General features: G+C 64.1%; 2 protein-coding genes across 2 annotated transcripts; one reads left to right on the forward strand and one right to left on the reverse strand.

Annotated features, from left to right (window-relative positions):
* Positions 1-668: 668 nt before the first annotated feature.
* On the forward strand, positions 669-5,500 carry LOC142419073 (uncharacterized). Its single transcript, XM_075521691.1, has 13 exons — positions 669-726; positions 839-993; positions 1,209-1,367; positions 1,457-1,618; positions 1,841-1,932; positions 2,141-2,277; positions 2,412-2,554; positions 2,663-2,794; positions 3,083-3,199; positions 3,346-3,558; positions 3,717-3,875; positions 4,495-4,602; positions 4,949-5,500. Exons 1-13 carry the CDS (start codon positions 669-671, stop codon positions 5,129-5,131), a joined length of 1,818 nt encoding a protein of 605 aa, XP_075377806.1. The 3' UTR covers positions 5,132-5,500.
* A 429-nt stretch (positions 5,501-5,929) lies between these two features.
* Positions 5,930-13,573, reverse strand: PRICKLE4 (prickle planar cell polarity protein 4). The gene is made up of 8 exons (XM_075521567.1): positions 13,271-13,573; positions 8,848-9,000; positions 8,541-8,648; positions 8,323-8,460; positions 8,018-8,218; positions 7,574-7,760; positions 7,079-7,396; positions 5,930-6,780 (listed from the first exon to the last, which is right to left on the reverse strand). Exons 2-8 carry the CDS (start codon positions 8,995-8,997, stop codon positions 6,293-6,295), a joined length of 1,590 nt encoding a protein of 529 aa, XP_075377682.1. The 5' UTR covers positions 8,998-9,000; positions 13,271-13,573; the 3' UTR covers positions 5,930-6,292.
* Positions 13,574-14,191: the final 618 nt, after the last annotated feature.

Here is a 14,191-nt window from a genome sequence, read left to right on the forward strand (position 1 = left end):
TGGGTGACTTCTCCCTGCTCAGGTGCCGAGGCTCGGGTGCCCAGCTCAGGTGCCGGTGCCCGATCCCAGACTCGGCCGGGATCCCGCAGGACCATAGCGAGGTTGGTGCCACTGGGTGTTGTGACCTGTGCGGTTTGCACGGGGCGACTGAAACGTGGCTGCGAGCGAGCGAAGGCTCGAGTGGGCAAGGGGAGCTGCTTCGGGCAGGGTGCGGGGGTACCCGGTGCCGAGGGAGCAGCCCCGGCACTGCCAGGACCCGTGTCCCCTCCTGGGACGGGGAGCAGGTCTGTGTGGTCCCCAGCTCACCCATCTCCTGCAGGTCCTCGCTGGCAATGATGCCATGTGGCTCTGGAGGTGACCCAACGCTCAGGGCTCAGCGGAGCTGGGAGCGCTGCAAGTGGCACCTGGCCGGCAGCCGTCCCCGAGCCGGCAGTGACGTCCTGTGGGACGTGCTCACCCTCGCCTCTCCCTTTGCAGCTGGGTGCTGACCTCCCGGGGGCCTTCTCCTCACTGGGACCGGGGCCAGGACGAGCTTTTGGCGAGATGTTCTCGCCGCTGGGCTGCAGGAGGGGCTCCCCCAGGGAGGTAGGTGGTTTTGCAACCCTCCTGCTGCCGCACAGCAGGAGCTGCCAGTGCGGTTGGGAGCGGAGGAGCTTTGCGGGGCAAGGATGGGTGCCCGCTGCTCCATCACTCGGGATGCCGAGGAGCCAGGAGAGCATGGCCGCGGTACGGGGAAGAATTGGGAGTTGTCTGGGACCTCGGCCGGGAGAGGAGGGCGGACAGGCTCCTGGCTCCCTGTCCCGGCTCAGCGTCCAGCCGATGCAAGGGGGAAGGTGAGGGTCTCATCCTGCTTTCGTCTCCCTGTGCCCTCTCCGGCAGCCCAGTCCGTGGCAGGCTGGACCACCGCCGCCCCGCGCTCACAGACCCCAGGACGTCTGGGACGAGCCGTCCTGGGAGCACCGGCACAGGAGAGGCAGGGGCGGATGGCGCCCGGTAAGGGGGCAGGGGCAAGGGCAAGCAGCCACGCAACGAGGGGGGACGGCACTGTCGGGGTTCATCTACAAATCCGGGCTGGCCAAAACTGGGGGCTCCCCTGGGAGCAGGAGAAGCAGAAAGAGCTGAGGGCCGTGGCAGGGAGGGGGAACCGCAGCAAAAACGAAACACCCCAGCGAGCTGCAGACCTCACCGGCGGCGATTTGCTGTTGCAGCCCAGTCCCTGGGACTCCAGACCCTTCCCTGGCCCTGCCAACTTCCATGGGAATGAGGACAGGAGATGGGCACCCCACGACTGTCCCCCGCCACCCCACTGGGACAATGGAGAAGACGACCGAGGACCTGAGGACTGCTTCAGAGAGGGCTGGCACCCGGTGAGGGGGAGGTGGGCTGGGGAGGGTGGCAGTTGTGTGGCTACCCCCAGCGTGCCACCGTCCTCACTGGTGGCAATTTGCCATTGCAGCCCGGTCTCTGGGACTCCAGACCCTTCCCTGGCCCTGCCGACTCCCCTTGGAAGGAGGAGGACAGGAGATGGGCACCCCACGACTGTCCCCCGCCGCCCCCTTGGGATGACAGAGAAGATAACCGAGGACCTGAAGACTGTTTTGGGGAGGACTGGCACCCGGTGAGTGGGTGGTGGGCTGCTGGGGTGGCAGCGGCTGCAGGACTGAAGGCAGGGAGCGGGTGAAATGGGGCAGGGTCCATTCACTGCCCTGGTGACAAGGACAGCGCACGGGGACAGGTTTCCCTGCACAGCGCTGGGAGCAGCAGCAGCCCAGCTTCTCCGCTCTGCAGTCGTGGCATCCCCCGTCCCGCTCCGTGTCTAAACCCACCCTCTTCCCCGCAGGAGCCACCACTGCCCCGCAATGACTGCTTTGCCTGGCCTGAATTCCCCGACGAGGAGCAGCACCCACCCTGGCCCCGCGCCAGCCTGCCAGGGTGGGTGCCCGTGCTGAGGGTGAGGGGTGCGGGGGGACCGTGCAGCTGTGGGGTGGCGAGCAGGGGCGTGGGGGCCAGGCTCTGCTCCGGTGCGTAGCCAAGGGGTGATGCAGCGTTGAAGCTGGCCCTAATCAGGGTGGGGGGGGGTTTGCACCGGAGACCCCTTCCAGCCTAAATCCCCACCCTGGGGTTGCCTTTGCTCCTGCAGTGAGCGAGGTGGCTTCCGGGATGGCTGCCCACCCTGGGGGCATCGTGGCCTGGGTGGGAAACGCTGCCGACGCCTTCGCCGTGGCCACCGAGAGTTAACCTTGGTCCAGCGCCTTCCGTGTCCCTGGCCCTCCAGAGGTTTGTGCCGACCCTGTACTGGCTGCCTGGAGCTGCGAGGGGCCCCATGCCCCATGCCGTGCTCGCCAGCATCTCCTCGGGCAGAGCGAGGAGTCGCTCTCGTTGTGTTTCTCGCTCCGTTTCTCGCTCCACAGGGAATCAGCCATCCTCCAGGTCCTCCTCTTCCCTCTCTGGGACGAGCCGGCGGGGGGTCAAAGAAGAGCCGCAGCACCCCGATCCTCCTCAGCCACTTATTTCCTGCAAAGATGGTGCACAGAGCGGGGAGCAGACGGCTCAGGTTGTGGGTTTTTACCCCGCCATCACAGCGATCAGCAGTGACACGAGTTTACACGGTCTGAGCCCCACGTGGTGCTGCCGTACCCCTAACCAGTGTGGTTTCCCCCAGGGCCCACCGGTGGTGAGCGGGAAGGTCCCGGAGCCCCCCAGACCAGCCGGCACCCCTCAGAAGAGCCCGGCCGCTGATCCCCAGGCTGCAACAGAGGCTGCGGAGCCGGAGCAGGCAGCAGGAGCGATGCGGGTAGGAGAGCACCCCTCTCCTGGGGGCAGGCAGGGATGCTTGCACCCCTGGAGGTGCCCGGCCCGGGGGTCTCTTCGGCCAGTGTAACGTCTTCCTTCTCTCTCTCATCCGGCCCTTTCGCTCTTCACCCCGCTGTCTCTTTGCCAGGCACGGACGTTTTCTTGACTCTTCTCTGGGGCTGCAAAGCCCCGTGGTTTCCTTTGGGTTTTAGCACCCCGTCCATCCCGTCCCCCAGCTCTTCTCCCAGGGCCAGATGTGTCCCAGCCTCGTGCCATTGCATGTCCCCAGGTCGAGCCGGGAGCCAGGCAGAAATCTGCGGGCAGCCACAGCCGGGGCCCCTCTGCTTTGGAAACGGAGCCAGCGCCGCCGGAGGAGAGCTCTGCCGAGACGGGGGAGCACCTTGAGGTACGAGCTAACACATCTCCTCTTCCCACCTAAAAGCAGTGCCCAGGGGGAGGTGGAAGCTTGCAGCCCCCTTTGCAAACCTCTTTTTTTCCCCATCGCCAGCCCTCGCTGTGGGCTCTGCGACGCGTCTGTAATGCTTTGCACAGGTAGAGCCGTGCAGCCAAAGTGTCCCTAAGGCTGGCGCGGGCGGCGGGTCGCATCCCCACGGTCTGACAGCCCCTGCGGAGCCTGCCGAGAGGGTCCACGCGGCGGCCGGCTCTGCTGGAGAGGTGGGTGCTGAGCTCTGCCCGCGTTCCCGGGGACGGCAGCGTCTGCCGAGCGGAGCTGGAGAAGCTGAGGCAGAAGCTGCCCGCGATGGGGTGGGTCTCGGCATGTGGTGGGCAGCTCCGTGGCCTGTCCCCTCCCTGGGGAGAGCCCACCAAGGCCGCTGCTGCGGGCAGGGGTGTGCTGGCAGCGCGGCTCCCCCGGCTCCTGCGCGGCCACTTCCTTCATTCCCCAGCCGCTTTCTCTCCCACAGCTTCTCGGTGGCCTTCAGCCATCCGAAAACTCGCTGATCCCACCGGGAGCTACCGCGGAGCCTGACGCACAGCCCAGCCAGGCTTGCTCCGATATCTGCGCTGTGCCAGAGACCTCACCGGGAAGCCGGCACCCTCCTGGGTCCGGTGAGATGGAGCCGGTACGGGGTCAGGGTGCCTCTGCTTGCCCCGAGGTGTCCGTGGGTCCCTGTGCGGGGCAGGTGCCCTGGGCTCAGGGATACTGCCATAGCCCAAGGAGCAGCAGAGTGGGATCCCTCTGGCCTCCCTGTTTGCAGAATTACGGGCTGGGGTTAAAGCGCTGCTTTGTCTGGAGGCAGAGCCCGTGTCAGCCCCGGTGCCAGCTGCGCCGGAGATGCCGATAAACGGGAGACAGCTGGGAGAAAGGCCAAAAAAATAACTAGAGGCTTGAGAGCGTGCTGGAGCGTGAATGACCCCGGGACTCAAGCTTTAACGAAGCAAAAGAGAGCATTGCAGAGCAGCTTAATTACTGCCTAATGGGGAAGAGAAATCTGCTAGCAGGGCTCTCTGCAGCGATGCTGCCAGGGCTGGGGCACAGGGGGGAGCTGGGGGCAGCTCTCGCACCCATGGGAAGGGTGGCAAACCAGCACCCCGGGCAGCCGAGGTCCCAGCAGGTCCCCCTGCAGGGTGACCGGTCCCTGGCTAGTAATTGGGACTGGCAGCCCCCGTTTGGCCCCAGTCTTGCCCAGTACCTCTCCCCTTCAAAGCGTCCGATCCTTCCTCGCGTTTTCCACCACCCAGGCTGCAGGCGGCCGGTGCCGGCTCTGCTCCACGCTCCTGACACCCTCCAGGGCTGGCGCAGACCTCCGCTCCGCTGCCGTCCTTGCCAGGAAGGAGGAGATCGAGCTGGTGAGTCCTGGTGGCCCCCGGCCAAGGCGTGCGGGGGTCTGGGACCGGCTGCAGGATGGGGGGGGCTTGCCCAAGGACCCTTTGAACCATGGGGGGAGAAGCGATGCCGGGTGACGGGGGACTTGAATTGGGCGTTTTTGGGGTCACTGGAGAGAAACCCCTCCTGGTGCTGGTGGTTGCAGGGGAAGGTGCTTGTGAGCAAGAAGGGGATTGCAGGGGCTCAGATGCTGTTGGGGGAGTTCGTGGACCAGCCCCAGGGGAAAAAAACATCCCTGGGAGGGGCTGCACACTGCTGGTGGGGAGGTTTTGGGGTGCCCCGTGCCGACCCTGTGCCGCTCCCCTGCAGTCGTACCAGCAGTTCAGCCTGACCATCGCGGTGGTGGCCACGATGCTGCTGCAGAAGGAGCCCTCCATGGAGGCGGCGCTGGGGCTGGCGCTGAGGGCCAACCTCCGCCAGGGCCGGATCCATCACCTCCGGGAGCTGGAGGACTTCATCAACAGCTACGACTCGGCCACCCTCAGCCGCTGAGGGGGGGCCGGGGCAAGCGGATGGCTACCCCCTCTCACCAGCTGGCGTTGGGGGGTGATGGGGGGCTACGCCGGTGCATTAGAGTGCTCGTGGTGGTGCTGAGCCCTCGGGTCAAGGTGGTATGGACATCTTGGCACAGTCCCACCATCTCTCTTGGAGATGGAGGAGGAGGGGGGTGCTTTGTTTTAGCCCTGCCCAGACCTGTATGTGCAGCAAAGGGGGGAGGTGGTTTCACTGGAGGGTGGTGGGAGGGAGAGCGGCTGCGGGGAGCTCCCCTCCGCCCCAGCTCCTCGCTCCATTCCTGGTTCACAGGGATGTGCCCCGAAACCCCAGGGGTTGTTCTTGGTTTTAAAACCTAAAAATAAACTAGCTGTGGTCTTTGCAGCCCTTGCTCTGCCATCCTTCTGGTCCCGCTCTCCTGGGGCTGGTGAGGGAGGGGTCCCGCAGTGAGCCCACTGGGGGGGACTCCCGGCTGTGGCAGAGGGCAGCGGCCGTCCCTGGGCATCACGCTCTTCTGGTGGCATGGTCAATGTCGCAATGACCCTGGGGTGAGGAGGAACGGGGCAGGCGTGTGGTAGCTCTCCTGTGTTCAGATTTCAGCCAAACTTTTATTGGAGCATCGTCATCGGCAGCAGCAGAGCTGCCCCCCGGTCCCCTCCCCGCAGTGGCAGCAGGATGCAGTGCCACCAAGGGACGGAGAGCATCTGGCAGTGGTGCTCATCCTCCGAGGTGTCCCAGAGAAGGATCCGGGAAGAGTCCAGGAAGGATCGGGGAAGAGTCCCAGGGAAGGATCCCCTCCTGTCCCCACGGGTCCCCAGCAGCAGCCCCGCAGCGGGGCGATGCAGGCAGCTGCCCTTGTCTCAAGCTCCTGGCTGCCCTCCCCTGCGCGCGGCTGCTCTCCGGGGCTGCCGCCTTGTCTGAGATGGGAGTCCTGGTGCGGGCTGCCGGCTCTCTGCTCCCTACCTGCTTTACCTGTTCCTAATTGCGGGAGAGGCCGGCAGGAATTGCAGGCTGTGCTTTGCCAGCAGCTGCCGGGGGGGGGGGGAAGGATCCCAGCAGCTTCTGCCCACCAGCCTTGGGCTGCGTCCAAAACGCACTTAGCAACGTGTCGAGACCCTGGCAGGACGGCAGTGCCGGTTGAGGACCCCCCAGTCCCCGCTGCTAGGACACGCTGCAGTGCTTGCTGCTGCCCCACAGCTTCGCCGTCCTGCCCCCAGCCCTCCCTAGGGGCTCCCTGCCCAGGGAACTCATCCCGGGCTTGGGGATGGGCTTCCCGAAGAAGAAACCCTCTTCCTCCGAGTCTGAGTCCGAAGATGAAGAGCAGGTGGGACACCAGGAGTCATCCTCCTCCATGACGTCCTGCAGGTCAATGTCCTCTGGCTGTGCGCTGTGTCGGGCAGGGGATGTGCCCGCTCGGAAGTGTGGGTTTCCATTGCCTGCAGGTGTTAGGGGATCAGGGCCCCCCAAAACCGGGTGGTTGGGGGCTCCATTAGGACCCTCTGCACTGGGCTGGGGGCCAGACGGGGGGCCAGCCAGTGGTCCCAGCATCCCTGCGTGCACAGCATCCCTGCTCCGCTCCTTAGCAGCTGCTCCACGGTCCTCCAGGCTCCTGAACGCTGGATGCACGGAAGCCTGATCCAGAAATGCCTCTGGAAGAAGGAAAGCAAGGCTGGGTGAGGAAGGGGAAGGCTGAGCCTGCCCTGCCATAGCCCCTCGTGCAGGAGGGGCTGCCTCGGGATACAACGGAGGGTTGCACCAGCCAAACCCCGGCTGCCAGCGCTCATCCTCCTGCGGGAGATGGGCTGGGGGCTTGTGGCTGCAGCTCCAGCTCTGGGTTGGGCTGCACCCGTGCAACGTACCCCATAAAGTACCCAGGGGCTGAGCAGAGCCTGGTTTTGCTCCCGCTCCCCTCCCGCCACGTAGCAAAGGGAGCAGTAGGATCCCTACCTGCCCCTTCTACCCGCTGCCTGCAGCCCCCGGCCGCCGAGGTGCTGCCCGTCCCCGGCGTGGTCCTGCCAGCGGGGCCGGCTCGCGAGAGGGGCGTTGAGTCGGGGGACGGGGCCGAGGCGAAAGCCGAGTCGGAGGAGTCAGAGGTGGTGGAGGCTGTGTCCCGTCCCAGGCTGCAGGTCTCAGAGCAGAAGAGCCGGCCGCGGCGGGAGGTGAGGGGCTGCCCGTGCAGCGGCTTTCGGCAGAGGCTGCAGCAGAAGCAGGCAGCTCGGGCATGCCAGTGCAGCCCTTGGTGGGTGGCCTCCTCGCTGTCGGCACCTGAAGGGCAACTGTAGGTGAGGGGGTGGCTCTTCCCACCGCCGCGTGCCAAAACGCATCCTCCGCACCGAGCCGTGGGGCTCTGGCTCCGCAGCCCTCCCAGCCCACATCCCGCCTGCCCGGGGAAGGAAAGCCCCGTTGCGCCCTGCCCCGGGGAGGGGGGGACGGGGGCCGTACCGATGGGGTCCCCGCAGGCCTGGCACGGCTCCGCGAAGAGGCTGTCGAAGCAGCCGCGGCAGCAGGGCCGTCCGCTCTTCATCACGTAGCGCTGCCCGCGCAGGGGCGCGTCGCACTCCAGGCAGCAGAAGTGCTCCAGGTGCCAGCGCCGGCCCTCCGCCTCGACGCACTCCTCCATGAAGATCAGCTGGAGGGGGGGGAAAACAACTCATCCTCTAAGCACCCAGCTAGAAAACCCATAGCCCGGAGAACGCTTTGCCGTGCCGAGGAGAGAGGAGGAGCCCCCGTGCCTTGGCACGGGCATGGGGCTCTGCAAGGCTCAGGAAGGAACCTTTCCTCCTGCCCATCCGCAGCCCTTGCTGCGTTTGCAGCGCCCGGCCAAGCACAGGAGCTTTTAACAGCAGCAAAAGGGAGGTAAAAGCCTCTCCCCTGCCCGGCACCCACCTGGTCACAGGAGGCACAGCGGGGTCGGAAGAGCTCGGCATGGTGCCGGCCGCAGTAGATCCTCCCGTCCTGCTGGAAGTAGATGAGGTCCACCAGGGGCTGGTGGCAGAAGTGGCAGGAGAAGCAGGACGGGTGCCAGAACTGGTCCCCCAGCCGGGATGCCGAAATCCCCGGGTCCCCTTTGTTCAGCCTCCTGCCGCACTGCAAGGCAGAGGGACGCGGGGTTTGGGGTCAGGCTGGCTTTTGGGGACGGGTCCCCGCTGGGGAACGGGTGCTGCCTGGTGCTAGGAGGGGGGACGCCTCACCTTCTTGCAGGGACAGCCGTGGCAGGGACCCGGCACGGGACATGCCAGCCCCTGCCCCAGGGCCTCCCGTCTCCGTCGGGCGCTGAACGCTCGTAGCTGCCTCCTCTCCTCCTCTGCGAGGTCAGGGCAGTACCGCTCCTGCACGGGGAGGCAGAGGTGAGGGGATGCACGGTGGCTGAAGCCCAGGGTGGGCAGCACCCAACAAATACACGTCTTACATCGCAGTCCTGAGGAGGCAGCTGCTGCAGGAGGGCTCTGGTGCGGAGCTGGATCCTGTCGGCGGGAGAGGCAGGCGGCGGCGAGCGGGTGCCGAAGCACACCGGGACCTTGGGATGTCACGCAGGAGAGAGAAACACAAGCAGAGTTTTAGGGGGATTAAGCCGCGTTGCTTGAGGTTGCTAAAATGTGTGGTTTATCCCAGGGCTGGGAGTGCTGGGCTGCGGGTACCACCCATGGATGGCACCCGCAGGGCCGGGGGAGAGCAGGGAGCAAAGGGAGCCCTGCGAGAGCCGGGGTGCTGCCCACCTCGGGGGGCGCGGGGTCGGCGGGGGGCTCCGGGTACTCTTCCAGGGCACAGCCGGAGTCGCTGTCGGATGAGGCCGGCGGGAGGCCAGTGGCGGTGCCACAGGGGGGTGGCTCGTCTTGCTGGGGCCATGTGGGGCTCGGCAGGGACATGAGCTGGGGAAAGAGGATCAGAGCCGGTGAGACCCTCGGCGAGGCAGGGAGCCAGGGGTCCATCCCCAGGACACGTATCGTCCCGCCTGCCCAGCGTGGACCTTCTCCACGTGGCAGCAGGATGAGCAGTCCCTCATCCCGGGGAGGGACCCCGGGGCAGGTCCAGCCGGGGTGATGCTCAGCACCACCACGACCTCAAGATCCTTGGCTGAAGCCCTGCAGAAGCCCAAGGGCTTTCGGGGGCTGCTCCTTTCTCTGCGGGGGTTATAAGCGAACCCACGCTGAAGGCACGGGTGCTCGGCGGACAAAGCCCCAGGAGGCGCTGGCGGGATGGCGATGGGTTGAAGCCTGGCAGGGAAGACCCCAGATGTCCGTGCTCAAGCTGAAACAGGTTTTGGGAAATGGCACCGGCTGTTTGCTCACCCACAGCGGGAGATTTTTCCCCGGCTGCCGCCAGTCCTTTGCCGGCACGGCTAATCCCTGGTCTAGTGGCCTGTCCCTGAGTGGGGCGGTGGGAGGAGACCGAGGTCTAGCCCAATTCCGTGGAAAATAATTTATTCCCCTCAGGCTGCTATTGTTCTGCCCTGAGCGGCTGTTCCTGCCCGGGCGGCCGGCTCGCCCAGCCGCCAACACCTCGCCCTGGCTAATGGTTACGCAGTGGAAACCCGTCCGCTCCTGTCCCCTCCTCCCCACACGGTGCTTTTCACCGCTCGCTTCCTTCCTGGCTTGGCTTTCCAAAACAAAGGCGAGATGGCGATGCAGTGGCTCCTGGGGCTCCCTGGACGCCGGCCCAGAGCCCGACGCCCTCTGCCCACGCTTCCTGCCCCGGCGTGGGGAGTGAGGGTGGGATGCGGGTGGGATGGAGCTGAGCCGCTGCGCTGGGGGCAAATCCCGGTGCTGCAACAAACGGCCCCAAGGACACCCCTGGATTCACCCCGTGCAGTGCCCATCATCCCGGACTGATCAACTGCTCTGGAAAGTGTTTTATACAGCCAGCGGCTTGGCACGGGCTCAGGCTGAGGGTTGAGGGGTGGTAACGCCCAGGCCACGCACCTAGGTCTTCCTGCATCACTGCCACCACGAAGACCAGCTCACTCCTTCGCACTGGGATGGTACTTCTGCACGTCTGGTTTATCCCCCCCTGCCCGTGCTGTCAGGGCCGTCCTGGCCAGCACCAGCAGCCACATCCCCGCTGCTCCCACTAACAGCTCCGATGCCCCCAGCTCAGCCCCTGCTCCCGGTGCGCTCCCTCCATCACAGCTGTCCCTTCCTATGCAGCACCTTGGGGTGCCAGGATGTTGCACCCAAACGTGGCCAGCTCTGGAGCTGAGAGCGGGTGGGATCAGCCCAGGCAGCTCAGGTTTCCCTGCCATGCACCTGGGTCAATGATTAACGCTGCAGATTGGCTAATCAGCGGGAGAAAACAAAAGGGCTTCTTGCTCCTTCCTGGGGTTTGGGGTCTGCCAACCCTGGGGTTAGTCCAGAAAGACTGCAGGGCTGGCTGCATGGTGCTTTTAAAGCTGTGCTCAGCTCTAGGACCTATATAGGGATGAAATAATCTGACCCAATGCTGTGTATCTGCAGCCCAAAGAGAGCCCTGGCCTTGCTGACTTGGGGAAGGACCACTGTACCATCACTGGTGTCGGGCCAGTAACCAGCCCTGGCTCTACAGCTGTGCAGGAGGATCGCACGTGTCCCTGGAGATGCTGAATGGGGACCTCCGTGGGCTCGGTGACTGGTCCGGGCTCTGCTTCTGCCTTGTTTGGGTAACACATGTCTCTGCTTTTCCCTCCCCATGGGAGTCCTGGGCTGTGCTTATTAAGCCTCCAAGCTGCATTTGTCTAATCTGTTGGGGCTTTGCAGTAATTAGACCCCTGCAATGCTCTGCAGACTCAGCAGAGCTGGCGGTGCCTGCGTGACCCCGGCCCCGTGGCAGGGTGCACAGGGCACCTCGTCCCAGGGCTGTCGGGAGGGAGCCCAGTGGGGTGATGCTGGGGGAGAGCGGAGAGGGCAGGGCTCCTGGCTGCTGTGAATCCATGGGGCTGTGCTGGAGAGCCCAGCCCGGTTTGATGTGATTATGCCGGCTGGCAACCGTCTGGGCTGTAGACAAGTCCCTGTAATTAGCCCCAGACGGTGACAGTGGTATGCACCTCCCATGCTAAGGAGCCAGGCAGCCCCAACAGGTCCGTCGCCTCTGCTCCCCGTCCCTGTCCCCTCTTCCTTCCTGCCCTCCCTCGCCGCCTCCAGTGCTATTGCTCTTCCCTGCCGGCCTGCAAAAGGGATACAGGGATGCTCCCTGCCTGCCCCTGCCCTCCAAAACAGGGACAGGAGAGCCTGGACCAGGCATCAGGGGGAGATGGCAGGAGGGCGCTTTGGGGAGCCGCTCCCCCCTGCCAGCACCGACTCGAGCGCTGGAGGTGCATCCCCCCAGAAGGGACGTGCGAGGGACCAGTCGGGCAGGCTGAGTGCCACTGGCTGTCATTTGCCTGTGCTTTAAAAGCTTCTTGTCCTGCCCGTGGGAGCTCCTCCAGACTGTGATTGCTCAGCTCTCCTGCGCTCTCCAAAAGATGGGCAATGTCCCTGCCGTGCTCCCCTGCCTGCTCACGGCCTTTTGGCGTTTGCCAGGCTGCAAACGGCCGACCAGGCTGCAGTCCCAGTGCTGGCACTGCCTGGCTCAGTGGCCCTGCAGGACTCCCCTTTCCTGCTCTATGCACGTTTCCCCCAGTAGCTACAGCCCTTTGCGAAGCGGTCGCAGCTCCCTGGGTACAAGATGCTAAAATTCATGGGAATATTAATCTTATTTGGCTCCCCAGGAGCAGCCCCCGTCTCCAGCTGGCTGCGGGAGCGTGTGCGGGCTCCCATCCCTCTCCTGCCAAGGTCACAGATTAACTTGCAGTGCAGCCACCTCGGCCCATTCGCATTCAGTGCAGGCTCCCGGTTCCCAGCAGGGACAGGGGCTGATCTGCATCTCTGCCACAACCTTTGGTTTTCTAAAGTCACTTCTCCACCTTAGAAGACGCACTTTCAGACCCCTCTAGCCTGTTTCTCAGAAGCAACAAACACTCCCCGGCTCCACAACCCCGAGGAAACACAACAGCTCGCTGTCACCAAAAAGACCAGATCCCCTTTCAAGCACCCAAAAGCACTGGCAGCTTTCAGAGGCATAGCTCTGTATTCATCACCTCACCCACAGGATAACCTGTTTTTGCTTGAGCTCCTGTCAACACAGCTGCCATGAAGGTACGTGGAAATAAAGATGCAGAGCAATAAAGATGCATCTCTTCTGGGGCGAGATAAGCTGAGGTCTGGCAAGGCAAGCTGGAGCAGCTAGTCCTGCAATGCAGCCCAAGCCAGGTTGCCCGAGCTGGAGCCTGTCTCGTGAAGGAGCCCGCGGTGGCTTTTGGACCTGCGATGGCACAAGGTGGAGCAACGCTTGGGTGCTGCTGGTCAGGCACAGCCGTCCCGCGGGCCAGCAGCGTGGAGGGACAGGGTCAGCGCAGCCCCCCGAATGATGGGGGGGTCTCGGCATCCTGCTCTGCCATATGGCACCACGTCACCGGAGGGGACCACGGCCAACGCGGTGGCCTAAGGGCTTTTCTTAGTGTGTTTTCCCCCACCCTGAGAGCGCAGGCACGGCCGGCTGCCCTGGCTCGGCGGGGAGCAGTAACCCATTAACCTGCCCTAACTCAGCCATTCGTACATCTGCGGGTACGAACCGAGACCTGCCACCCCACCTCTCCCCCACGGCCACCAGATTTCATGCCGGCACGTCGCTGTGCGATGGGGCCCAGCCGCCTCCAGTGGAAAGCTCCATCGCCAACCCCAAAACACCCTGTTCCCGCCTAAAGCCTGGGCGGAGGAGGGATGGCGGAGCCAACATCCCTTCCCGGAGACCCTGGTCGGCCGAGGAGCCGGGCAGCCCTGCCAGCCCCGTGCCCGTGCACCTGCCCGCTCTGGAGGTGGCCGCGCAGCCCGGGATGGCGGAGGCCGGCACGATGGAGCAGACGCCGTCTCCTGCTCTCCGGGGACATTTTCCCAAAAACAAAGACCGCGGGGGCAGCGATACCATTCTGCTTCCCCCCATTTATTTCTCCCAGAGAAGAACAGCCAACAAACCCTCCCTCTCCCCTCCTTCACCTCCCCTTCCCTCTGCAACAATTCCCGGCCGGGGACTCCCCGGTGCCCCCCGACTCCCAAGCGCCTTCTCCCCCAGCTCCAGCTCAGCACGTAGCTCGGAAAACCAACCGCAGGAAACCTTTCCAGCCTCACCTACCTGCCCTTTCCCCGCTCCCCGGTACCGGGGGACCGCTGCTCCGGGCTCCGCCGCCCGCTCCAGCCCCGCTCCGGGCTCCGCCGTCCCGCCCTGCTCCGGAGGAGGCGAGGGAATGGAGGTTGAGCAGGGAAAACTTTGCAAAGCGAAAGGAAAACATCCAAGCTCAGTCAGGGAAACTTTTTTTTTTCCCCCCTCTTTTTTTTTTTTTTTTTTAATCTGCCTGCCCAGGAAACTGGATCTGTGTCAGCCGGGGTCCTAATTACAGGCTTTTTAGCCTAAACCTACAGAGACAGCCAATGGCAGGGAATCACAGCGGCAGGCGGGGAGGGGAAGAGCAAAGGATGGCGGAGGGGGGGGTGTACATTAACCCTACAGGGGAAAGAGCTCTAGATGACATCTCTTTTTCTCGCTACCTCTCATTTTCCCAGCGTCCGCACCCTTCCCTCCATCTGCGGCTCAGTTCACCCCAGGTTGCCGTTTTGATGACTTTTATGATCCGCGCGGTGATTTATTTTCCTACCTAGATCAGAAAGAGTTGAAGCTTCATGAAAGAGGGGAGGTGTCATTACGCCCCAATTTAGAGGTGGAGAAACTTTGGCTGGGCTCTCACAAAGGAGTTAGCCAGAGGCAAGTCAGGATGTCCCAGTTTTCACAAGCCCTGGACACCTGATGAGTCTCCTAAAAGCCATTTAGAGCGGCTTCGGCTGCAGCAATTGCACTTGGGCAAGAGTCAGGGTAAAATTTATCAGAGTCTCTGACGCAAGGCACAGCGTCTTTGTTGTATTTCTGTGTATTTCTCACATGCCATAAGATTTTCCTGCCTGCTGATGTGACTTTGGGGGTAGGCACAGGCACAGCATCCCCCCAAAACCCACGTCTGCAGGGACTGGAGCAGACCTCTGCCACCCGCGTGGTCCGAGC

Source organism: Mycteria americana, chromosome 20, assembly GCF_035582795.1.
Source record: "Mycteria americana isolate JAX WOST 10 ecotype Jacksonville Zoo and Gardens chromosome 20, USCA_MyAme_1.0, whole genome shotgun sequence".
Taxonomy (NCBI): Eukaryota; Metazoa; Chordata; class Aves; order Ciconiiformes; family Ciconiidae; genus Mycteria; species Mycteria americana.

Coding starts and splice junctions, on each gene's coding strand:
- LOC142419073 (XM_075521691.1), top strand. CDS start 669: ATGGGTGCCCGCTGCTCCATCACTCGGGATGCCGAGGAGCCAGGAGAG. Junction 1,368..1,456: donor TCAGAGAGGGCTGGCACCCG/GTGAGGGGGAGG, acceptor TTGCCATTGCAG/CCCGGTCTCTGGGACTCCAG. Junction 1,619..1,840: donor TTGGGGAGGACTGGCACCCG/GTGAGTGGGTGG, acceptor TCTTCCCCGCAG/GAGCCACCACTGCCCCGCAA.
- PRICKLE4 (XM_075521567.1), bottom strand. CDS start 8,997: ATGTCCCTGCCGAGCCCCACATGGCCCCAGCAAGACGAGCCACCCCCC. Junction 8,649..8,847: donor CCGACCCCGCGCCCCCCGAG/GTGGGCAGCACC, acceptor TGACATCCCAAG/GTCCCGGTGTGCTTCGGCAC. Junction 7,397..7,573: donor GGCCTGCGGGGACCCCATCG/GTACGGCCCCCG, acceptor GTTGCCCTTCAG/GTGCCGACAGCGAGGAGGCC.